Genomic DNA, 23,311 nt, shown 5'->3' on the forward strand with positions numbered 1-23,311 from the left:
TTTGTCTGCGAATCTCCTCTCCCCAATAAATGTCCTCTTGCGGTTGAGGATCAATAAAATATATTTTGCTATTAAGAAATGCTCGTCTATCTCACTATCTGGGGCTCCCTAGTGGCACAGCGGTCTAAGGCACTGTATTACAGTGCTGGAGGCTTCACTACAGACACCCTAGTTCGAATCCAGGCTGTATCACAACCGGCCATGATTGGGAGCCGGGCGGCGCACAATTGGCCCAGCGTCGTCCGGGTTTGGTGTAGGCCGTCATTGAGAATTTGAATTTTTCTTAACTGACTTGCCTAGTTAAATAAAGGTACAAAATTATAATTAACTCAAGCTCACCTGCCGCTCTTGGTGACTATCATCTCATTGGTGACTACCTTAAACTTCCGCCACAGTTCCGCTTCCTCGAGCGTCACCTTCAGCTGCTTCTCCGTGGGGTCCCCCTTCTCGCGCCCCGCTTGCAACTCGCTCTCCACCACGCTTAGCAGTCGCGAGATACAGCACTGGCTGGCAGGACCAGGGCAGGGGTTACCCCCAGCCCTGCCTTCAGCTAAACCCTCAACCTTCATTTGGGGACCTCAACGAGGTTAAAGGCTACCTCTCAAATAAGACTGATGTTTTCTCCAAAGAAAGTTTAAAATTAGGTAAAACAAATATCTTACTCACAAATATCTCACTCAGCAGGTGATGGGGAAAAAACGTCGTTAGATTCGGTTAAATTGAAACAAAACAAATGAATTCCCATGTGGGTGTTTTAGCCATGAGGATTATGAACTGCAGTTGAAAATCAATGCGACACTGGTGCGGAGCACAAGACAGGTTCGGCCGGACGGTCATGTGATCAACTCTCACTAATTTACCATTTACAGAGCGTCATTTGTCAGAGGGAGAGAGAAAGAGCAAGAGAGAGGAAGAGGGAGTGAGAGAGAGGAAGAGGGAGGGAGAGAGAGTTTCTTTGATGAGCTAGCCTAGACCTTAAAGGGTCAATCTGCAGTTGCTACATCTAATTTTGGACTGATAGTGAATGTTACATACCCCATTGATTCTTGAAGAACATAACGTGTAAATGCCTCATAAGCTTAGTTCAACTGTAAAACCTCAACATAACCCAAACTTTAAGCTTGTAAACATTGTAAATGTAAACAAACACTGTAGCCTATAGGCTGAAACTATGCTTAAAACTACTATTTGTATATATTGGATGATCAGTCCTTGCATCCATTTGAGAGTGGTTATATTTCCCAGGCACATCCCTCAGCTTTTTACCAAAACAGAGGCAGGATGTGGCTTTGTTATGGTTTCAACTTGGCTAAGGATAGCCCCTTTAAGTCTTCAGGCCATAATACCAGTCTCTCTCTCTCTCAACTTGCATTGAAATACCGTACGCCTATTTTACCACTTGTCAGCATGACTTTCAGGGGCACACTTTCAGCACCATGGACAGCGAAGGACCATGCCGGAGGGGGCCAGAAGACAAGTTGACTGGCTTTTCCGTTCGAAATGATCACAATTCCACAAAAAGACAAACGTTGCTGTCGTGGGCCTGTAGCCTTATTATATAAATCATTATCGGTGACTACGGTTAATGGTCTAACTACCGGTGCTCTTGGCAAGGAGTTGAATCAGATGCTTTTAGCGCACGGTTTGAACAAGCCTCCCTCTCTTCCAAAACGACAGAAAAGCTTCTGAAGAAAATTAAATATAGTCTAGGTCATTTCGTACGGCTATTTTTTCGGATAATAATTCAAGTTCCTGCTCTTAAGTATATAAAACGGAAACTGTTGTTAAAGTATGAACGACTGAAAACGTAAAATGCTTCCCAGAACATTTCCCTCCACTCTTGGTCTGACGACCTACTGGGCTCAGAGACCTGTCCATTTGGACTACACTAATGTAGCCTACTGTGTGTTGTCTAAAAACATCTAGTTTGGTACTATACGGTTGTATCTGCATTTTTTTCCCAACATGTAGTTGACATTGCCTTGTTCGGTTCAATGGTCTCTACCTACACAGTAGTCTAAATACCCCAATGACATGTTAAATTCAAAATAATACTATATATTTCTGACACCATGCAAACCAATGAGGGTTCGGAACTTTAAAGCCAATTATCTCAGAATCATCTTTTTCAGGTAGAACGAAGCTCGAACTGGTGTTGCTTCAACTAGTTTGTGCACAGTGGAAGCTCCGTGCCACACCCAAGGAGGGAAGAACAGAGAGCACAAGGAACGGTCAGTGTCCAGAAGGGCTCCTATAGCGACACCCGATCCCCGCGAGCTGGCGGTGTGACCAAACGGCCTTGTGAGCTTGCAGCTGCAGCGGTGTGTGTGTTTGGAGAGATATTTTTTTTTAATCAGCGGCGGGCGGCGAGCGGAGATTAGGGGCTTTACTGATTTAAAACGCATAAAGGAGCGTCATTAACTGAGCGCGAGGCAAATATCAAAAGGTGGGAAGCAAAGCACAGGTAAACGCACCAAATCATAATCCCACGATACACACCTCAGACCTTTTGTACAAGGAATGCGTTTGTGTGTGTGTGGCAGTGACCCCGGTGAGACTCCATCAGAAAATACAAAGCCAAGGAAGGCAAAACAGGTGGTACAACTCTCACTCTTGCACATTAAAACACTCCAATATAGTTTGAAAATGTTTATTTCTGTTGTAAAATGGTGTCACACAAACAGGACAAGAACACATGAAACATGATTCATAGTCATACATTACTGGCCCACATCGCTAAATTATCATTACACTTTAAAACATGAGTGTTCAATTTCCAGATGGTACAAAAAACAATCGTGATTTAAAAAGTATTTCTTCCAAACCTGTAACAACCTGCGTTCATATTAGACAAGTAGACGAACTAACCATGGTCCTAAAACAATGTATCCTGAATATAGAACATATGTTATTCTATAAAACAAGTGTTTAATAGCATCACACATGTTTTTATGCAGATGAAACAACCATCTATAGGGAGGTTTTTATGAAACAGAGGTCACTCAGGAGAGTTACAGTAGTACAGTATACATATTTTAAAAAGCAGTGATTCCCTGGTTTAAATCATGTGAAGTAAGGCATTTCTTTTTTGCAAGTTAACGTAAAACACACAGCCCCAGTGAGAGGTTTTTTTTAATGGTCGTGACTAGGGCATGCTGAAGCCAGCATTGATATTTTAATTCCCCCAGAAAACGGCTATAGTACTAACCCTGAAAGAGTTGAAACAGTTAAAGAGTAGTGTTTACAGGAAACATGATTGAAACAAAAATATAAAACTATTCCCCCAGAAATTATTTAAAAAACTGAAATGAAAGCCAAAATACCTGTGGAAAAAAATCTAACACAAAATTGTCTATGGTACTATTAACCATGACAGTTAAAACAGCAGTTAGACATGTTTACAGGAAACAGAGTTGAAATAAAAATAACTCTGAGGTTTTATATAAAAGGTGAAAGATTCATGAGCACTTGAAGCAGTTCTTCCCTTCTTTTTTTCTGCATGTACAGTTGATGTGGGAAGTTTACATACACCTTAGCCGAATACATTTAAACTCAGTTTTCCACAATTCCTGACAATCAATCCTAAAAATTCCCTGTCTTAGGTCAGTTAGTATCACCACTTTATTTTAAGAATGTGAAATGGCAGAATAATAGTAGAGAGAATGATTTATTTCAGCATTTCTTTCTTTCATCACATTCCCAGTGTGTCATAAGTTTACATACACTCAATTAGTATTTGGTAGCATTGCCTTTAAATTGTTTAACTTGGGTCAAACATTTCAGGTAGCCTTCCACAAGCTTCCCACATTAAGTTGGGTGAATGTTGGCCCGTTCCTCCTGACAGAGCTGGTGTAACTGAGTCAGGTTTGTAGGCCTCCTTGCTCACACATGCTTTTTCAGGTCTGCCCACAAATTTTCTATGGGATTGAGGTCAGGGCTTTGTGATGACCACTCCAATACCTTAACTTGTTGTCCTTAAGCCATTTTGCCACAACTTTGGAAGTATGCTTGAGGTCATTGTCCATTTGCAACCAAGCTTTAAGTTCATGAGTAAAGTCTTGAGATGTTGCTTCAATATAGCCACATAATTTTCCTCCCTCATGATGCCATCTATTTTGTGAAATGCACCAGTCCCTCCTGCATCAAAGCACCCCCACAACATGCTGCCACCCCCGTGCTTCACGGTTGGGATGGTGTTCTTCGGCTTGCAAGCCTTCCCCCTTTTCCCTCAAACATAACGATGGTCATTATGGCCAAACAATTATATTTTTGTTTCATCAGACCAGAGGACATTTCTCCAAAAAGTACAGTCTTTGTCCCTATGTGCAGTTGCAAACCGTAGTCTGGCTTTTTATACGGTATTGGAGCAGTGGCTTCGTCCTTGCTGAGTGGCCTTTCAGGTTATGTCGATTTAGGACTTGTTTTACTGTAGATACTTTTGTACCCGTTTCCTCCAGTATCTTCACAAGGTCCTTTGCTGTTGTTCTGGGATTGATTTGCACTTTTCGCACCAAAGTACATTCATCTCTAGGAGACAGAACGCATCTCCTTCCTGAGCGGTATGACGGCTGCGTGGTCCCATGGTGTTTATACTTGCGTACTATTGTTTGTACAGATGGAGGTACCTACAGGCATTTGGAAATTGCTCCCAAGGATGAACCAGAATTGTGGAGGTCTACAATGTATTTTCTAAGGTCTTGTCTGATTTCATTTGATTTTCCCATGATGTCAAGCAAAGAAGCAGGTAGGTAGGCATTGAAATACATCCACAGGTACACCTCCAATTGACACAAATTATGTCAATTAGCCTATCAGAAGCTTCTAAAGCCATGACATAATTTTCTGGAATTTTCCAAGCTGTTTAAAGGTACAGTCAACTTAGTGTATGTAAACGTCTGACCCACTGAAATTGTGACACAGTCAATAATAGGTGAAATAAACAATTGCTGGAAAAATGACCTGTGTCATGCACAAAGTAGATGTCCTAATCGACTTGCCAAAACTATAGTTTGTTAACAAGAAGTTTGTGGAGAGGTTGAAAAACTAGTCTTAATGACTCCAACCTGAGTGTATGTAAACTTCCAACTACAACTGTATATCTATCCAGCTAGAAAAGAATGTTTAACAGCAGGCCCTTATATTCAGACTCCTGGTAAGTGCACTTGGGATTAGCTGCAAAAAGTCCTCTGACTGTACAGATTTCCAGACCTGAGCCGGTGAAATGATCAGTAGTCAGCTGTCCATTGTGAACACATGTAAATAAACACCTACAGTACAACTAACTAGTGAAGACACACCATGTTGGCACCTAAATATAGATCTGAATAGTTTTGGTCTGGTTTGATTTACAGTTATAGAAATGACAGAGGTGGTGCATTGACCCTTCCCCCACAGTAAATTAAGAGGAGCTGGACTCACACTGTAGAAAAACACACACAATTCACATATACACCAACCTTAAAGGGACAGACACCACACACACATAAGATAAGGCATCCCTCACAAACAGATTCCTCTACACAACATCATACCTCAGGTACACTTCTGCTCTGGAAAGCATTCGCTGACGAGTGTTTACTCAGTGGGCACCATTCCAGCACACCTGTGTGGCGTCTGTGTGTTTGCCAGAGAGTTGAGGGCTTTAGCCAACCCCCAAACACACACACATCATAACCCCTCAGAGGGAGAGTGAAAGGGAGGTTTGCAGCCTCACTTCAGACAGACAGAGAAGGCCTTTATCACGGCATCCCTGTGAACAAACAATAATAATTAGTAAAAGAATAAACACTCCAAAGTCAAGTTTCAAAAACTTCAAAGAATTTGCTTTAGGACTGAACCATCACTGAATGGGAAGGGATGATGTAATACTGTGAATAGAGCTTAAGGCTACAGACGGAGGCAGACGGGCAGTTAAGGCTACAGACGGAGGCGGACGGGCAGTTAAGGCTACAGACGGAGGCGGACGGGCAGTTAAGGCTACAGACGGAGGCGGGCGGGCAGTTAAGGCTACAGACGGAGGCGGACGGGCAGTTAAGGCTACAGACGGAGGCGGACGGGCAGTTAAGGCTACAGACGGAGGCGGACGGGCAGTTAAGGCTACAGACGGAGGCGGACGGGCAGTTAAGGCTACAGACGGAGGCGGACGGGCAGTTAAGGCTACAGAGAGGCGGACGGGCAGTTAAGGCTACAGACGGAGGCGGACGGGCAGTTAAGGCTACAGACGGAGGCGGACGGGCAGTTAAGGCTACAGACGGAGGCGGACGGGCAGTTAAGGCTACAGACGGAGGCGGACGGGCAGTTAAGGCTACAGACAGAGGCGGACGGGCAGTTAAGGCTACAGACGGAGGCGGACGGGCAGTTAAGGCTACAGACGGAGGCGGACGGGCAGTTAAGGCTACAGACGGAGGTGGACGGGCAGTTACTGTAAACCAACACTCACCTTGCGAATGGAATGTAGGACAGGCCATACCTGAAACACAGAAGTATAGTATAAGTCAGCGTCATACATCACACACAGCAAAGGGCTGTATAAGGTCTTTATCTGAAGTGTGTCAGTGGCAGAGAGTCTGTGAAAACAGAGTTTATGCATGAGTGTTTGTTGTGTTACAGTGGAAGTTATTTTAATGGTGTTTATGTATGTATGTAAACTAATTGCACATCTGTGTGTACTCCTGTGTGTGCATGTATGTGGGCAAGAGAGAGCGAGAGAGAGCAAGAGAGAGCGAGAGAGTGTGTGTGTATATGAATCTCCTGTCTTTGTGAAGGAGGTGCTTGAGAGAACAAAGCTAGCTGCATTAGTCGTGTGTGATTAGCCAGGCTAAAAGCTATGGCCATAATTACTCTGTTTTCAGTTACAAATAAGGACCTGGCATTGAGCTGCCTGCCAAAAAGCCCTCAGCACAGAACAACTCTGGGCGTGTGTGTGTGTGTCACTCAGACTGCAGACTGTAGGGATGTAATACCACAAACACACACTAAAGGAAGGAGATTACTCAAGCATGTGTGTGTGTGTGAGCCACTCACCAAGCGAAGGCCAGAAACTGTAGAATACAGAAGAGTAAGGCTAGACCATTATTCTTCCACTGTAGAGAGAGAGAAGCACTCAGATATACTTTGAGGTAGAACAATGTAAGACAAAGTTTAAATGAGTAACAGACTAGCTAAAAAGGCCTGCAGGGATTTGATAACATAACAGGTGCAGGATATGTATCATGTGTGTGTTATACTCACCCAGAAAGCAGAACACATAGTTAGCACCAGACAGGTCTGTGAGGAGAGACAAGTAGCATGTAATTAATGAACAGAAACTGTTTTTTTGTTGTTTTACTATCCTGGTGGGGACCAAAAGTCCTCACAAAAGCATAGTAAAACAAGGAACATTTTGACACGTGGGGATAGTTTGTTGGTCCCCACAAGAAAAATATATATTTTAGGCTTAGGGGTTACAATTAGGGTTAGAATTAGGAGTTAGGGTTATGGAAAATAGTATTTTGAAAGGGAAATCATGTTTTGGTCCACACAAGGATAGTAAAACAAACATGGGTGTGTGTGTGTCGTGTGGTCTCACCAGCATGATAGCTGTGGCCAGTGCTCTTTCTTTGGCACACATCCTCTTCAGCTGATTAAGGGGTCCCATCAGGAACATAGTGCTGAGAATACACACATTATTTGACTAAACTTACATTATTGTAGTAACTGCACTAGAAATGTGATTGCTGTATCATGTGCACCTTAGGTGTTAAACTGGACAAGAACAATGTCAGCTTTGATCTGGGGAGGGTCCCAGAGATACCTTAAAATCTAAAAATAGGCCTAACTGTTTTGTAAATGCCCACATAAGCCACACATACACCCACTAACACTCAACAACGCTCTACTCACCTGCACAGAGAGGCAACATTGCCGAGTGTGTACAGCACGGCAAACAGAATCAGACCAACCCTTGGAATCCACAGCAAGCATGTCCCCTGCCACCAGGTGAGAGGATGAACAATTTAGCGTCGGCCCCTATTCTACTGTAGACACTATCAATTGGTCCCAAATGACTCCTATTCTACTGTCGACACTATCAACTTGCCCTTAGTGTCTAGACCTCAATGCACAGATTTGAATTTCTCCGAGATCAACCCCCCCCAATACTTTCTGGAATAAAAACATATCGATGCTTACTGAGAGAGGTTTGGGAAACACAACTGACAGCGACACACATAATTGACAGTCAAGAGCAATGCTGAAATGATGGGAGAGAGAGATGACGACTCACCAGAATGGAACACAAGACCCCGAGCACGAAACATGCGATAAAGCCCTTCATGCGCGTGCCCCAGCCCAGGGTGGAGGCTTGGTTCGCCGCCTGTTTCAACACCATTTATAAACAACATAGCTAGAAACCATGGACATCATTCACCTAGCTGGCCAAGTGTTTCTAGCTAACGTTACTATGTTATTGCTAAGCAACTGTACTCGTAACGTAGATAAAGCATGCGTTGAAAAAGGCTTAGCGAGAAAGCCAAACATAGCTAGATATTATTTAGGGTAAACAACATATTAGCTAACTACATACAGTAGCTAACGTTAGCTAGCTAGAAAACGTACCTACTTGCAATATGTCGCCGTCATCATTGTTGCCATCTTGGCCACTCAAAACTTTCTTTAGTTTGTCCATTAAAGTTGACACGGATAGAATGTAGCTAGTAGTTCTAGAACTTTCCCGTTGCTTCGATTGGCTTAGTTTTTAAGAACGCCAAATATCGATTTGTCGAGCTATTTTTCCTGTTCGAAGTGCAACAGGTGGATTGCGATAACTTCCGCCACTGTGTAACCACGGAGACGGGACGGACTGGGGATAACTGCAGTACCACAATAACAAAAGGGAGCAGCAGAGCCTTATATTTGTGGTGGAAACCTCACAGTAGTACACAGTAATAAAGATGATACAACTTAGTATACATTTTACAATTAGAACATCCAAGTATTTTATTCAATAACTAGGGGAAAACAAAGACGTAGATGGGATACAATGTAAAAATGTAAATGCCCTTATTTGACTAAACAAACAACATCTTGAAATAAACATGTTGAATCGATTCTTATAAGTAAAACCTTTTGAAAAACATCCATACATTTCACTCATACACTATCACACAAACAATATTAAAAGATACTGGATTATTGGGATTTGGGGGAATACAGAGGTCTCTCTCAGCACAGCACTCTAGATTCAGAACAGGCAGTTAACCACTGTTCCTAGGCCGTCGTTGAAAATAAGAATTTGTTCTTAACTGACTTGCCTTGTTAAATAGAGGTAAAATAAAATAAAATGTAAATGAAAAAAAAAAAAAAAAAAAAGTGCTTTCCGTATCTAAGCAGTTCTGCAATCATTAGGCAAGCAGTTCTGCAAGGTTCATTACAACGCTAGGCAGTTCTGCAAGGTTCATTACAACGCTAGGCAGTTCTGCAAGGTTCATTACAACGCTAGGCAGTTCTGCAAGGTTCATTTAGGCAGTTCTGCAAGGTTCATTACAACGCCAGGCAGTTCTGCAAGGTTCATTACAACCAGGCAGTTCTGCAAGGTTCATTACAACGCCAGGCAGTTCTGCAAGGTTCATTACAACGCTAGGCAGTTCTGCAAGGTTCATTACAACGCTAGGCAGTTCTGCAAGGTTCATTACAACGCTAGGCAGTTCTGCAAGGTTCATTACAACGCAGTAGGCAGTTCTGCAAGGTTCATTACAACGCTAGGCAGTTCTGCAAGGTTCATTACAACGCTAGGCAGTTCTGCAAGGTTCATTACAACACTAGGCAGTTCTGCAAGGTTCATTACAACGCTAGGCAGTTCTGCAAGGTTCATTACAACGCTAGGCAGTTCTGCAAGGTTCATTACTAGGCACAAGGTTCATTAGGCAGTTCTGCAAGGTTCATTACAACGCTAGGCAGTTCTGCAAGGTTCATTACAACGCTAGGCAGTTCTGCAAGGTTCATTACAACGCCAGGCAGTTCTGCAAGGTTCATTACAACGCCAGGCAGTTCTGCAAGGTTCATTACAACGCCAGGCAGTTCTGCAAGGTTCATTACAACGCTAGGCAGTTCTGCAAGGTTCATTACAACGCTAGGCAGTTCTGCAAGGTTCATTACAACGCCAGGCAGTTCTGCAAGGTTCATTACAACGCTAGGCAGTTCTGCAAGGTTCATTACAACGCAGGCAGTTCTGCAAGGTTCATTACAACGCCAGGCAGTTCTGCAAGGTTCATTACAACGCCAGGCAGTTCTGCAAGGTTCATTACAACGCCAGGCAGTTCTGCAAGGTTCATTACAACGCCAGGCAGTTCTGAGTGTTTTTCTGCAGTTCTTCACCGGTTCTCGTCAGTTCTGGGTAGTTCTTCCAGGTTCGGTGTAGTTCTGTCTAGGCAGTTCTTTCCAACTATATGCAGTTGTGAGAGGTTGGGTCCAGTTCTAGGTGGTTCTGTCCAGTTCTAGGCTGTTCTACGTGGTTCTCAGGGTACTTTAACCCAAGTGGAGCTCCAGTAGAGTGGTTCTGGCAAGAGCACCACCTGCACACAACACACCTGCTTCCTCCACAGCCACTCCTATATACACTTCAGGGAGAGGGAGAGAAAGTGTGTGAGAGAGAAACACTCCCTCCTCTGTGCAGGTCATCATGGCAGATGAGACCCACACAATCAGCGTCGCTCTGCAACACAAACACACAGATTTACTTTTAACAAAGTGTTAATTGAACAGAATGAGACTAAAGTAGTGTTCTCGGAAAGAACCCCACCTGACCATCACACACACCGCCAGCGTACCAGAGACATGACGTTCCGCCTGCGGAACCGCGTTTGCATTTTAATCTGGAATGGCGGATGGAATCATGGAGGATCGTCGCTCAGTATTGGCTGGTATCGGGCAGCCAGGATCATTCATGGATGAGATGCATTGCAGGGAGTTTGGCCTGGCAGGAGACGTGGCCCTAGTAGTGGTATGGAGACGAGACAACTGTATCATTGCTGTGAGTTGAGCCTGAGAGAGAAACACACACAGAGACAGAGAGAAAAAGTGCACGAGAGAGAGGAGGAAAGAAAAACAGAGAGATGAAGGGGGAGTGGGGGGTTAAGTGACAGATAATTTACTGAATGAATCTGAATTCCCAACACAAGGACCTCAAGTAAAGATACACAGCAGGGGGTGTAAATGACGTATGCTCCTGCCTATATTATAATCCCATTAGTCCCTGTCCCCTGGCTGTAGCTAAGGCACAACAAAGCATGTAACATGTAACAACTTTTATTTCTCTGGCTGACAGTCACTGCCTTTTTGTCTTGACTTCCATCAAATGTCTAGCTGCTGTTTCCAGAACATGTGTTGCTGTCTGATAGGGAAATAAAAGGGTCCGTCTCCAAGAGGCCAGTTAGACATTTCCTCTGCTTCTGTGCTAGGTGGTGTCTCCCTGTTGCAACTTGTAATAAACCGGAAAGATTTTGGATTAACTTTACCCTACGACTGCTCTCCTGTTTGTTCTCCTGGAAATTCCTATAACACTGAGCGTGAGAAAGAAGAAACAGCTATCTACCTGTACTTTGGGGTTCAGGCTAGGAGCTAAAGAGCCCTGTGGTGGGTTGGTGTGTGGTAGGGGATCCTGGCGGAGTGACTGACCCTCCCCCTCAAAACTCACTCCTACTGGTCTGTGTATACAACTCCCAAAGACAAAGCAGATTCCTCTACAACAGCACCTCACATGTACACAGACTCACTGGACAGGGTAGTGATTGCCGCCGGTCTGCCCGTGGTGGAGCTTGTCGTTCGAAGCTGTTCTTCCTCTCCTCTATCACTGCCTCTCTTTTCTCCACCTCTTTATCCTTGTCCTCCTGTTCTGCTGCTTTCTTGTAGCGGCCCATCCATGTGGCAAAGATGTTATCATCCTCCTCATCTCCCGCTTGTTGCTCCTCTGGCTCAAAGAGAATCCCATCTGGCTCCTCAGCATCAGAACCTTCTGGATAAATTAACACTATCCTCCAGTTCTGTTCCGATTCTATCCTCAGGTTCCATTAGAATTCTATCCTCCTTTTCTGTTCCGATTCTATCCTCAGGTTCCATTAGAATTCCATCCTCCAGTTCTGTTCCGATTCTATCCTCAGGTTCCATTAAAATTCTATCCTCCAGTTCTGTTTCAATTCTATCCTCAGGTTGGATATCCTCATCCTTGGGCTCTGTTACAATTGTATCCTCAGGGTCCATGATACCTGCCATGAGGGGCAGGGGGGAGTGGAGGCTCACTCAGGATCCAGGGAGTACCGGAGGAGGGCTGAAGTAGAATAGAGGCTGGGTCAGAGGGCTGGGTTGGGGCAGGGCTGGGACAGAGGGCTAGGTTGAGGCAGGGCTGGGACAGAGGGCTGGGACAGAGGGCTAGGTTGAGGCACGGCTGGGTTGAGGCAGGGCTGGGACAGAGGGCTAGGCTGAGGCAGGGCTGGGACAGAGGGCTGGGACAGAGGGCTAGGTTGAGGCACGGCTGGGTTGAGGCAGGGCTGGGACAGAGGGCTAGGTTGAGGCAGGGCTGGGACAGAGGGCTAGGTTGAGGCAGGGCTGGGACAGAGGGCTAGGTTGAGGCAGGGCTAGGTTGAGGCAGGGCTGGGACAGAGGGCTAGGTTGAGGCACGGCTAGGTTGAGGCAGGGCTGGGACAGAGGGCTAGGTTGAGGCAGGGCTGGGACAGAGGGCTGGGACAGAGGAAGGGACAGCGGGCTGGGTTGAGGTAGAGAGGAGTATAGATAGGCTAAGGTTAGAAGATGAGAAGATGGAGGCTATAGAAGAAGGATTTGCTGCTGCGCCTTTGTCCGATCACGTCGCTGCCTGTTTCCCTCTACCCAGATCAGTGGTGAGGTAGTTCTCTCTCTCATACTGTATCATCTGTTTGGTGTGTGTGGCTAAGCTGGACACCACAATACACTGCTAGGCCACAGTCCCAACAGCGTGTTAATAGCAGAGAATCCTCTGTAATCTGTTTAACGCGGGGCTGCCAGGGGGAGATGCAGGGAAAGGGGAGGAGCTTAGCGATATAGAAATGAATCCACAAAAACATATTGTTTTTGTGGATTAATTTGGGTAGAGAGAAGGAGAATGGGGAGACCAATGAAGAAAGGGTGAATAGAAAGGTGGTAGAGAGGTGGACGAATAGAGGGGTAACGGAGTAGGGGGATGAATAGAGGAGTAATGGAGTGGGGGGATAAATAGAGGAGTAACCGAGTAACGGAGTAGGGGGATGAATAGAGGAGTAACGGAGTGGGGGGGATGAATAGGGGTAACAAAGTAACGAATGGGGGTGAATAGAGGGGTAACAGTAATGGAGTGGGGGATGAATAGGGGTAACAGAGTAACGGAGTGGGGGGATGAATAGAGGGGTAACCGAGTAACGGAGTGGGGGATGAATAGAGGAGTAACCGAGTAACGGAGTGGCGGGATGAATAGAGAGATAACCCAGTAACGGAGCGGGGGATGAATAGGGGTAACAGAGTAACGGAGTGGGGGATGAATAGAGAGATAACCCAGTAACGGAGCGGGGGATGAATAGGGGTAACAGAGTAACGGAGTGGGGGATGAATAGAGAGATAACCCAGTAACGGAGTGGTGGGATGAAGAGAGAGATAACTGAGTAACGGAGTGGGGGATGAATAGGGGTAACAGAGTAACGGAGTGGGGGATGAATAGGGGTAACAGAGTAATGGAGTGGGGGGGATGAATAGAGGGGTAACAGAGTAACAGAGTGGGGGATGAATAGAGGGGTAACAGTAATGGAGTGGGGGGATGAATAGAGGGGTAATAGAGTAATGGAGTAGGTGATGATCACTTAAGTAGCTGCAATGAGCAGTAAGCATCTTACAAACAGTGAGAAGTTGGGCTAAAATTAGCCTTGCCAATGAACTTAAACGAGAGAGAGAAATACATGTTATCACACACAAACACAAAAAATAAAGCCAAAGCTGTCAGAATAACTTCATTGCAACCTGGTTTACCCACTGGCCTGTTTTTGTGTCTTGAGTCTGCCTGTTACTGTCTGTTAGTGTGTATGTCTCTGTTATAGTGTGTGTGTGCGCGTCCCTGTGCCGTCCACATGGAGGGTCAGAGGTGAAGTGCCCTCTCCAGTGTGGTGCCTCTTCTGGTGTTTCTTTCGGTCGCCATCTTGTGAGAAGCTTCTCCCACAGTCAGAGCAACTGTACGGTTTCTCTCCAGTGTGAATTCTCATGTGTGTGGTTAGTGTGTCCTGTTGAAAGAAACGTTTGTCGCAGCAGGAGCACTGGAGAGCTCTCTCTCCGTAATGGAACCTCCTCAGATGCCTCATCACTCCATCGGAGCGGGTAAAAGTCTTCCCACATACTGAGCAAGGATAGGCTTTCTTTTCAGAGAGTGGTAGCTCGTGTTTGCGCTTGTGTCTCCTGTACGTTGCATCGTGTCTGAAACTCTCCCCACACTCGTTGCAGAGGTAGGGTTTCTCTCCAGTGTGTATTCGCTGGTGATGTTTCAAACTATGTGCCTGTGTAAAACCCTCCCCACAGTGGGTGCATATGTATGGCATTTGTCCACTGTGTACTCTCTGGTGTCTTTCAAATTTTCCTTTGTGTAAGAACCGCTTACCGCAGTCAGAGCAGTAGAGGGCCAGCTCTTCAGTATGTACTGGCAAGTGTGTTGTTAGTTCTTCCAGGTCAGAAAAGCTCTCATCACACCTTGGACAGCCGTGAGGTTTCTTTTCCTTGTGTGTAAGGTGATTTTTTTCCAGATGTTTTTCAAGCTGCTCCAAATGGACAAAGCCTTTCACACAATCAGTACAGGGGTGTTTAAGTTTCTTCTTCTTTCTTTCATGTGTTTTCAGGTGTGATTTCAGATGATCTGTGCGGGTAAAACCTTTACCACACTCAGAGCAGAGGTACGGCCTCTCTGTCATATGAATTTTCTGGTGTGTTTTAAGATTATCCGAACGGGTATAACTTTTACCACAATCAGGGCAGATGTGACAAGGCTTCTGTTCTCCGGTATTTGAACTCTTGAGACGGTCCTCTGTATCGTGAGGCTCTTCTCCGTCCTCCTGTTTAATTTGCACCTGCAGTATATCTGTGTGTTGATTGTCCCTCTCAATATCAGCCATTGTCTCTGGAGTATCCTCCTGTAGCACTTGAAAGGAATCTTTTGATGATTCGGTCAAAAGGAGGACCACTTTTGGCCCAAAGTGAAGGGGGAGATTCTAGGATTCTGATGTGTTGTCCCAGGTAAGGTTCTCCCGCTGGTGGTGTGGTGGACAAGATCTGATAGGATCGTCTCACCAAATACCATGTAGTCACAGTCTTGATGTAAAAAAAGAAAATAAGAAAAACATGGTTAGCTAGTTCGTAGTTTGACAAAAGTAGGCAAATGTTTAGCCAGTTAGCTAGTTAGGTGCCTAATTTGGTTGATTATCAAAATCCATCAGCTGTGTTGTTGTTGTGAGTCGCAGAACGCACGCTGGCAATCTGCTCTATCAACTTCCGGTTCATCAAAAGTTTACAAGGAAACGAGCAGCTAGCCTTGCCTCTACAATCAACATTTGTAAGATACGACTAAAAGACGGCATACAAGATTTCTACGGGGAAGCAACATGGGTATGCATTAATGTAAAGATTGTGGCTAGGTAGCTATATAGCTTACTCTTTCTAATCAAGCTGTCGGTGGAAGCAGGCCGTTGTGGGTGTAGTTTAACGTAGCTAGCTAACGTTAGTTATCTAGCTAAAGTTCGCTTCCGCCGACATGAGTTATTTTCTCTAGTCTTGTTATCAAATATTTTAGACTAGCTGACGTTAGCTAGCTACAATTGCACACTCAATTTCAGTGCATCTCCTGCGAAATGTGGGATTAACTGTAAAATATAGTCATACGTACTTGCTTGGCAGTATCACTCGGGTGGTGCTGTGGCCTATGCACCAAGTTTGCCTGCTAGGAGTCATGGGTAAACTGCATACATTGAGCGTGTCTGAAAGTGGGCGTTGCGAAATAAGCGGGAGGATCAACAAAAGCGTAAATCTAACAGCTAATTGGGCAGATTTGTTGCCACTCAAGACCGTTTTGCGTGGCTGCTTCCTTGTAGCGTTTTAGCCAAACTCTGCATGGTCAATCCGATGTCTGCATTGGCCATGCAGCATTTACAGCGATATGTCCTCGGCAGAAGTCATTGCATTCATACCTGGAGTCCTGAGTGGCGCAGCGGTCTAAGGCACTGCATCTCAGTGTTAGAGGCGTCACCACAGGCCCTGGTTCGAATCCAGGCTGTATCACATCGGCTGTGATTGGGAGTCCCATAGGGCGGCGTACAATTGGCCCAGCGTCGTCCGGGTTTGGCCGGGGTAGGCTGTCAATGTAAATAATAATTTGTTCATAACTGACTTGCCTAGTTAATTAAAGGTGGACAAATATATATGTGTGTGTGTGTGTGCATTTATAACCAAGACCATAGTCTGTCGTTTCTAATGGCAACAAATTAGTCATAGTGGGCAGAGCCAAGCCCGAGCTAGCGAGATCCTATTGGCGCGTTCTAGCCAACATTGCATATTTCCGTTAGGGAACGCCTACTTTGAAATGCGCGTGTGCAATAACTCAATTCGCCTTTGCACTCCTAATAAATAACGTGTTTTTTAAAAACTTTAGCAAAGTGTAAAGTTTACAAAATTTAGTCCACTCTGTTCATAACATATTTTAGTTTTGGGAACAGAAAAACGTATTGCAATCAAATGTTTCATAAATTGAGAAATGTCGGCCAAAATCCATCTCGTTACATCTTCTCGCACTTCCATATTTGGTAGTGAGTGGAAACACCAAGCGAATGCTTCACATTTATACATCCGGTGAAATATCTCTAATTGTTCTGTGTTCATATTTCTTGCGCTTCGCGGAATAGCGCAAAGCTGTTGTAAAGGAAGTCTTCTTCTACGGTATTTTGGCGATCGCGCAATTGAATGTGCATCCCGCCACCTACTGTGCGGGATGTAAACAGGACCCCCGTCCAAACATATCTGATCCCCCTGCTAAAAAATAAAACAGATCTGATCCCTACACAGGCTCAAGGGGAACCTGGGAGGGCGGTTCTTCCGGCACCAGTACCCCTCGCAATTCTTCCCAGCACACACTTGAAACATGGCCAAATAATTTACAATTCTTACACAGCAGTGGTTTGGGGAGGAAAGCTCTGACAGAGTATCTTACATAACCAAGCTTCACATGCTGACCTATTTGCACTTTATAAAAAAACAACAGGACCGACAGACTTTTAAAAATTTTCTCCATTCAGAACATTTGTCTTCACCAGTTTTGCTCGACGCGCTGCTTGATTCGAACTCAGCATCCACATCTGCCATCTTTTCTGCCACCTTAATTATCCTAACCAGTTTAGCTAAAAGGAAGCAGTTAGCAGTCACGCAAAATGACATTGAGTGGCAACTGCCCAATTAGCTGTTATATTTCCATATACCCACTTTTGTTGACCCTCCCACTTATTTCGCAACGCCCACTTTCAGACAATCAATGTATGCAGTTTCTCATACTTGGCCAGCAGTGGAGGCTGCTGAGGGGAGGACGGCTCATAATAATGGCTGGAACGGAGGAAATGGAATGGCATGAAACACATTAAAACCATGCCATTACCACGAGCCCGTTCTCCTCAATTAAGGGGCCACCAACCTCCTGTGTTGGCCAGCACAGCTCACAGTGTAGCTCTGGTCCAGGGCGTTAAGCACATCCCTCTAATGCCCTGGACCAGAGCTATTCACAGTGATGACCAGTGGTGTGATTCCTGGATATGGTGAAATGTGTACTGTTTGAACACTTGCATCTCACCTAACGTCCATCCTTCTTTAAAGTAAGCACTGCTGTACTATTAAGTAAGTAAGTAGCCTTGCATGAGTCTATTTCCTGTTTTCTGATGCGTGAGGCAGCTTGATGTGTACTCCCTTTGGACAGGACATTAGTCTATCGCAGGTCTTTACCCCCAATCCATTGCTGAGTGCCAAGCAGAGATGCATCTGGTCCCATTTTTACAGTCTTTGGTGTGACTTGGTTGGGGATCAAACGCCTAACATTCCATCTCAGGGTGGACACTCCAGAAGTATTCAAACAGGGCAAATGTGTGCTTTGTGTAGCCTGCCTGTCTATACTTACCTCCCCCTCCTTCCCCACAGATGGCCCCCTCCCTCTGTCTTCTCTGAGACTCCTGGTGCCACCGCTGCGTCTGATGTCTGCGGTCATGTGGCAGGTGGTGGGGCGGCGGAGTTTGGAGCATTATGGGAAGCTGGAGGACTTTGTGTGTTTGGTCACAGAGACCGTTCCAGAACTACTGACTGACAGGCAGAGAGCATTACTGCTTCTAGGCCTCAGAGCAAAGGTGTGTGTGTTTCTTCCAGCAGTAACCTACACAGTATTTTCCATGTGCTGCAAATCAGAAGTTCACCTCTGTTGTAAAGTGTTGCACAGTGTTGTAATTTTAAACGGACCTCCTGATCGATCCATCTAGCAGATGTCCCAGGAGTGGATAGTTGAGGATGTCGCCCCAGAACTCATCCAGACTCACCTGGACAGGATCCAGTCCATCTGTCTGACAAAGGTGAGAGAGAGGGCTCATGGGAACTGGATTTTTACAGCCTGCCTTTTACTGAACCTATAGAGTGATAGGGTGGAGTAAAGGGAGGGAACCGAGTGCCAGAATGGGGACACACCTTTTCTGAGTGCTGAGAGGGAGGCGTTTGGCCCTGACACACACTAAGGTATGTGTCTGTTGTTTTTACAGTCCAGTGACAAGGCCTTTGAGGATGCCAAAGCCAGGCTCATGGCGTACACCCAGAGGACTCCAGGAGATCAATGGACTGTAAGAAAATGAATCTTTCTTCACTTGAGTAACATGCAGCAGAGCAAGTGACAGCACTGTACTAAACTCTGAGTTCAGTGAAGAATTGTTCTCCCTCTCTCTCTACTATCTCTCTGTCTACTATCTCTCTCTCTGTACTATCTCTCTCTCTCTACTATCTCTCTCTCGGCTATCTCTCTCTCTGTACTATATATCTCTCTTGCTACTATCTCTCTCAGTTTGGTCAATACTTTAATGCAGAGCTGGAGTCTCTGGTGTGTGTGTTCCTCTCCAGACTGGAGGAGCTGCTGCCAGTACCAGACTTTAAACAGGTACACAGTGACCGGCAACCGCATGTCAACCATCAACTTCACTACTAAGAGACTATACAAGCTACATATTGACCACATTTACCAACCACACTTTGACCACCACACATCTCCCCCCTGTGTTCCCCAGGCTGCTTCCTGGCTTGACTCTGTCCCTGGTGGTGTGGATGAATGTCTGCAGTCTATCCCCCACAGTGACAGCCTGAGGTCTGTGCTGCAGAGCCAAACGTGCTGCCGGGAACACCTGATAAATAGAGGTACGTCACCAACCCTGCAGAAATCACCAACCCAGTCATAGTCTGTAGTCTCAGTTGTTTTAAAAGTCCCAAAAAATGTATTTGAATTGTTTACAACTGTGCTTCTTGCTTGTCTTGTGCAGACTCCAGCCCATCCCAGACCAACCTCCTCAGCTCTCTACCTGTTTGTCTTCCAAATTTGATGGTGTTCCGTCCCTCTGCCAACTCTGACAGGGAGTCAGAACCCTTCCCTGAGGAAAGGATGGATGAAGAGAGAGGAGAAGAACAGGAGAAGGTCTGCATCAAACGAGAGGATGACGAGAAATCGAAAGTAGACGAGCTGATTGGTCAAGACCAGGAATCAGCCAACAGAGTCGCAGGGGAAACGGAAACGTCCAACCTAGGGATTATGGGTTTCATTGTTCAGAGCCAATCTATAATGATTATCCCCCAGCCGGGCCAGCACTCTCTTGCTGTCGTCTCCCAGTCTGCACCCACTCTCACCCTGCCTGTGGCCTGCAGGGGGCAGACTGCAGTCAACTCTCCCTCAGGACAGAGCAGGCCCTCGCCAGAGAGGAACACTGTTCCTGTGAGCAGCCAAAAGCCCCAGGCCTCACCGGGGAGGTATGTGTGGTCAGTATGTGTGTGTGTGTTAGGAATGCAGTAGCGTGACAGTAAGTATGGACAGATTGTATCAGAATGGGTGTTTTGAGTGGTAAGTGTGTGTGTGAGTGGTAGTGTGATGATGGACAGAGTGTGTGTGTGTGTCTAACACCACACTGAGGAGGAAAGTGTGTTTGGGAGTGTGTGTGGAATGCAGTAGCGTGACAGTAAGTATGGACAGATTGTATCTTCTTGTGTGTTTTTAAGTGTACATTATTTGAACAGTGTCGAAACGTGAACTGTATGTGAGTATTAGGTAAATGATGAATGATTAACATGACATGTTATTTCCCACCTCAGCATCATCCCAGAGTCGTCTGATAAGTCTGTAGAATCTATTAGGGTGGATAATGACACAGGTGAGTGTCTTATACCCTCCTAACCACCTGCAGCTCACAGGAGGCTGCTGAGGGGAGGACAGCTCATAATAATGGCTGGAACAAAGCAAATGGAATGGCATCAAACACCTGTGTGTGGTTTATTTGATACCATTCCACTCCAGCCATTATCACATGCCCGTCCACCCCACCAGCCTCCTGTGCTGCAGCTCCCTATCAGGTGTACGCATAAGATTCCTATTTTGTCCTCCATTACAAACTCCATTTCCCAATATCCTCTCTGGTTATCCTCTCGTGTGCATTTAAAAAAAAATGTACGTAGTTCTGTCCTTGAGCTGTTCTTGTCTATTAATGTTCGTGTTATGTCATGTTTCATGTTCTGTGTAGACCCCAGGAAGAGTAGCTGCTGCTTTCACAGCAGCTAATGGGGATCCTAATAAAATACCAATTACTTCTCACCTTCTCTTCCTGTTTCCTCACAGACAGCCCCACAGGGGAGTCATCATCTTCCGAGACGCTCCCGTCTTGCATATCCCACAATCCCCGGCGTGTTGCCCACAAGTGCCCGACATGCGGGAAGTGTTTCATCTACCGTTCCCAGGTGCTGCGTCACCTGACCACACACTCGCGAGGCGGCCGCTACAAATGTGCCCAGTGTGGTGTTGGCTTCCCAACACCCTGGAGCCTGAACGACCACAAGCGCTCTGTGTGTGTCAACGCCACCTTCGACTGCGCCCAGTGCGGGAAGCGGTTTGCGTCGCTCCGTGAGCAGTACCGTCACCGCCTCACCCACAAGACCAACACCTGTTTTCAATGTGGGGCGGGCTTTAGGACCCAGCTGGAACTGACCCGACACCACAAGACCCACTGGGCCCAGCCGCTGCACCAGTGCTGCCTGTGCGGTAAACGCTTCCGCCTCCTCTCCAGCCTGACCAATCACAAGCAGACTCACTCTTCCGGCGGCGGCTTCGCCTGCACCCAGTGCGAGCGTGTGTTCGGCTCGGCGAAGGAGCGCGACGCCCACCGGCAGATGCACCGCGTACCCAAACTCGTCTGTCCTGTTTGCGGCGAGACATTCACCTCGCAGGCCAAACTCATCAAACACCAGCAGACCCATCCGGTCCCAGAGGGGAGCGAGGGCCAGAGGTACAAGTGCCGTTACTGTGAGGAGACGTTTACAGGCCTGACCCTCATGAGGATCCACCAGAGAAGCCATCTTGTGGACAGACCTCATCAATGTGACCAGTGTGAGAAGAACTTCACTACTCTGGGGTCCCTCCAGTCCCACCTCAGAACCCACTCGGAGGAGAAGCCCTTTCTCTGCGCCCACTGCGGCAAGCGCTTCCGGACCAAAGACGGCATGGAGGGACACCTCCGGATCCACACGGGCGAGAAGCCCTTCCACTGCTCCTACTGCGGGAAACGCTTTACGGCGCTCGCCGGGTTGAACGTTCACGTGCGGCGGCACACGGGTGAGAGGCCGTACGTGTGTGAGGTGTGCGGAAAGGCGTGGCCCTCTGGTGGGGACTTGCAGAAACACATGCGCTGTCACACAGGAGAAAGACCTTACAGCTGTGTTGACTGTGGGAAGACATTCTCCATATCCTGTCACCTGACAGAACACATGAAGACACACTCAGGTCAGAACCAGGAGCTTGTAGTTAAAGGGATAGCTCGGATTTTGGCAATGAGGCCCAAAGAGTTCGATGAAGTTGTGGATACCATTTTTATGTCTCTGCGAGCAGTTTGGAGGAAGTTGCTAACTAGCGCTATTGCATTTGCTAAGTCCCTGTGTAAGAATTTCCACAACAATACCCATAGACTTCCAGTCATTACGCTAATGCTAGTTAGCATTGGCTCGCGAACTACCTCTAACTTCCTTCATACTGGACACAGAGACATAATAATATCATCTGACTCTGGGGAAGTAGATAAAGGGACAACATCCCGAAGTATCCCTTTAAGGGGGCCGTTGATTTAACAATTTATATGGTGTATATGAATGATACTTTTGTCATTTCTCCAAGAAATGCTAAACATGTTTGTACTTTCATATGTGATGCAGGACATATGCAGTGCGTTTATGCATTTGTGATCGATGATAATAAAACAATTTAATTGTAGTTCTGTGTAATCTGAAGTAACTCTGTGTAATCTTGATTTATAGCCCTTATACTGTCCCGTCCCTCAGGTGAGAAGCCATTCTCTTGTCCAGAGTGTGGGAAGAGCCTGAAGAGGAAGTTTGATCTGAAGAAGCACCTGTTGACTCACTCTGGAGTGCGTCCGTACCCCTGCCCTCACTGTGACAAGAGCTACACCCGCCGCACACACCTCAACAGGCACCTACAGAAACACTCGGCCGAGCTGTTAGCAGCAGCATTGTAGCCAGCATCATTTGCCCATGGATGGACATCTCAATAGTATTCTGTCCCTGAAATAACAATGGGCTCCCATCACCAAGATTCTGATTTGGAATTCAATGACTTCGAGACTAGAGGAACAGAACGTTCTGCCTGTGGATGGCAGGGGTAAGCAATGTCTCCCTGCTGGTTGAGATCAAGGGACTTTTCCTGATTCATCTTGTGTTAATCAAGAATATGATTTGTGTGTGGTCTGACTGTAGAATCATTATCAAATAGACCTAAAGCAATTTCTGTCTCCTATGTCGTGGCCTCATTTGTTGGTGAAACAGTTCATTATAAAATAGTTGACTGATGGGTAACTGTTGCCTGAATAATGCCTCTTCAATTTATATCCTGTCTGTAATTCAGTTTAATATTTCTTCTGTGCTTTGATAAAACCTATCCCAAGTTCTACCTGTGTTGGCATTCTTCTTCCTTACCTATGACTGCTGGTGGTGATAATATGCCCTTATAAAGTCATGTTTCAGGCAGCGT

The 23,311-nt window shown here is 46.0% G+C and overlaps 4 protein-coding genes and 1 long non-coding RNA gene across 11 annotated transcripts in view; 2 read left to right on the forward strand and 3 right to left on the reverse strand.

Annotated features, from left to right (window-relative positions):
* The window catches only part of tbx19 (T-box transcription factor 19), a 7,363-nt gene extending 6,502 nt beyond the window's left edge, over nucleotides 1-861 (reverse strand). Inside the window, exon 1 of the mRNA XM_024416372.2 lies at nucleotides 340-861. Coding sequence (XP_024272140.1) covers nucleotides 340-569 — 230 coding nt within the window. The 5' untranslated portion in view covers nucleotides 570-861. The remainder of the gene's footprint in view (nucleotides 1-339) is intronic.
* A 4,100-nt stretch (nucleotides 862-4,961) lies between these two features.
* On the reverse strand, nucleotides 4,962-9,363 carry sft2d2b (SFT2 domain containing 2b). 2 transcript variants are annotated; one of them, XM_024416363.2, is made up of 8 exons: nucleotides 8,600-9,342; nucleotides 8,264-8,353; nucleotides 7,882-7,967; nucleotides 7,568-7,649; nucleotides 7,231-7,266; nucleotides 7,024-7,082; nucleotides 6,440-6,469; nucleotides 4,962-5,749 (listed from the first exon to the last, which is right to left on the reverse strand). In XM_024416363.2, exons 1-8 carry the CDS (start codon nucleotides 8,663-8,665, stop codon nucleotides 5,710-5,712), a joined length of 489 nt encoding a protein of 162 aa, XP_024272131.1. In that variant the 5' UTR covers nucleotides 8,666-9,342; the 3' UTR covers nucleotides 4,962-5,709. The 2 variants fall into 2 exon arrangements, with proteins under 2 accessions (XP_024272131.1, XP_042175365.1); XM_042319431.1 differs by lacking the exon at nucleotides 7,568-7,649 and having other exon boundaries at nucleotides 8,596-9,363.
* A 37-nt stretch (nucleotides 9,364-9,400) lies between these two features.
* LOC121846171 lies at nucleotides 9,401-10,031 on the forward strand. Its single transcript, XR_006083091.1, has 3 exons — nucleotides 9,401-9,491; nucleotides 9,573-9,632; nucleotides 9,916-10,031. It is a non-coding gene; the product is annotated as an uncharacterized LOC121846171 (long non-coding RNA).
* Nucleotides 9,899-16,184, reverse strand: LOC112247565 (gastrula zinc finger protein XlCGF8.2DB-like). 2 transcript variants are annotated; one of them, XM_042319429.1, is made up of 4 exons: nucleotides 15,899-16,184; nucleotides 11,751-15,327; nucleotides 10,806-11,019; nucleotides 9,899-10,690 (listed from the first exon to the last, which is right to left on the reverse strand). In XM_042319429.1, the coding sequence occupies exon 2, from the start codon at nucleotides 15,129-15,131 to the stop codon at nucleotides 14,067-14,069; it is 1,065 nt and encodes a 354-aa protein (XP_042175363.1). In that variant the 5' UTR covers nucleotides 15,132-15,327; nucleotides 15,899-16,184; the 3' UTR covers nucleotides 9,899-10,690; nucleotides 10,806-11,019; nucleotides 11,751-14,066. The 2 variants fall into 2 exon arrangements, with proteins under 2 accessions (XP_042175363.1, XP_042175364.1); XM_042319430.1 differs by having other exon boundaries at nucleotides 10,778-11,019.
* LOC112247533 (oocyte zinc finger protein XlCOF6-like) lies at nucleotides 15,486-23,228 on the forward strand. Of its 5 annotated transcripts, none has more exons than XM_042319421.1 (10): nucleotides 15,486-15,621; nucleotides 18,187-18,389; nucleotides 18,519-18,608; nucleotides 18,792-18,869; nucleotides 19,088-19,180; nucleotides 19,308-19,434; nucleotides 19,557-20,046; nucleotides 20,377-20,435; nucleotides 20,897-22,054; nucleotides 22,606-23,228. In XM_042319421.1, exons 1-10 carry the CDS (start codon nucleotides 15,618-15,620, stop codon nucleotides 22,797-22,799), a joined length of 2,496 nt encoding a protein of 831 aa, XP_042175355.1. In that variant the 5' UTR covers nucleotides 15,486-15,617; the 3' UTR covers nucleotides 22,800-23,228. The 5 variants fall into 5 exon arrangements, with proteins under 5 accessions (XP_042175355.1, XP_024272094.2, XP_042175356.1 ...); XM_024416326.2 differs by having other exon boundaries at nucleotides 19,557-20,037; XM_042319422.1 differs by having other exon boundaries at nucleotides 18,522-18,608.
* Nucleotides 23,229-23,311: the final 83 nt, after the last annotated feature.

This window comes from Oncorhynchus tshawytscha, unplaced genomic scaffold, assembly GCF_018296145.1.
Source record: "Oncorhynchus tshawytscha isolate Ot180627B unplaced genomic scaffold, Otsh_v2.0 Un_scaffold_4246_pilon_pilon, whole genome shotgun sequence".
Lineage (NCBI taxonomy): Eukaryota > Metazoa > Chordata > Actinopteri > Salmoniformes > Salmonidae > Oncorhynchus > Oncorhynchus tshawytscha.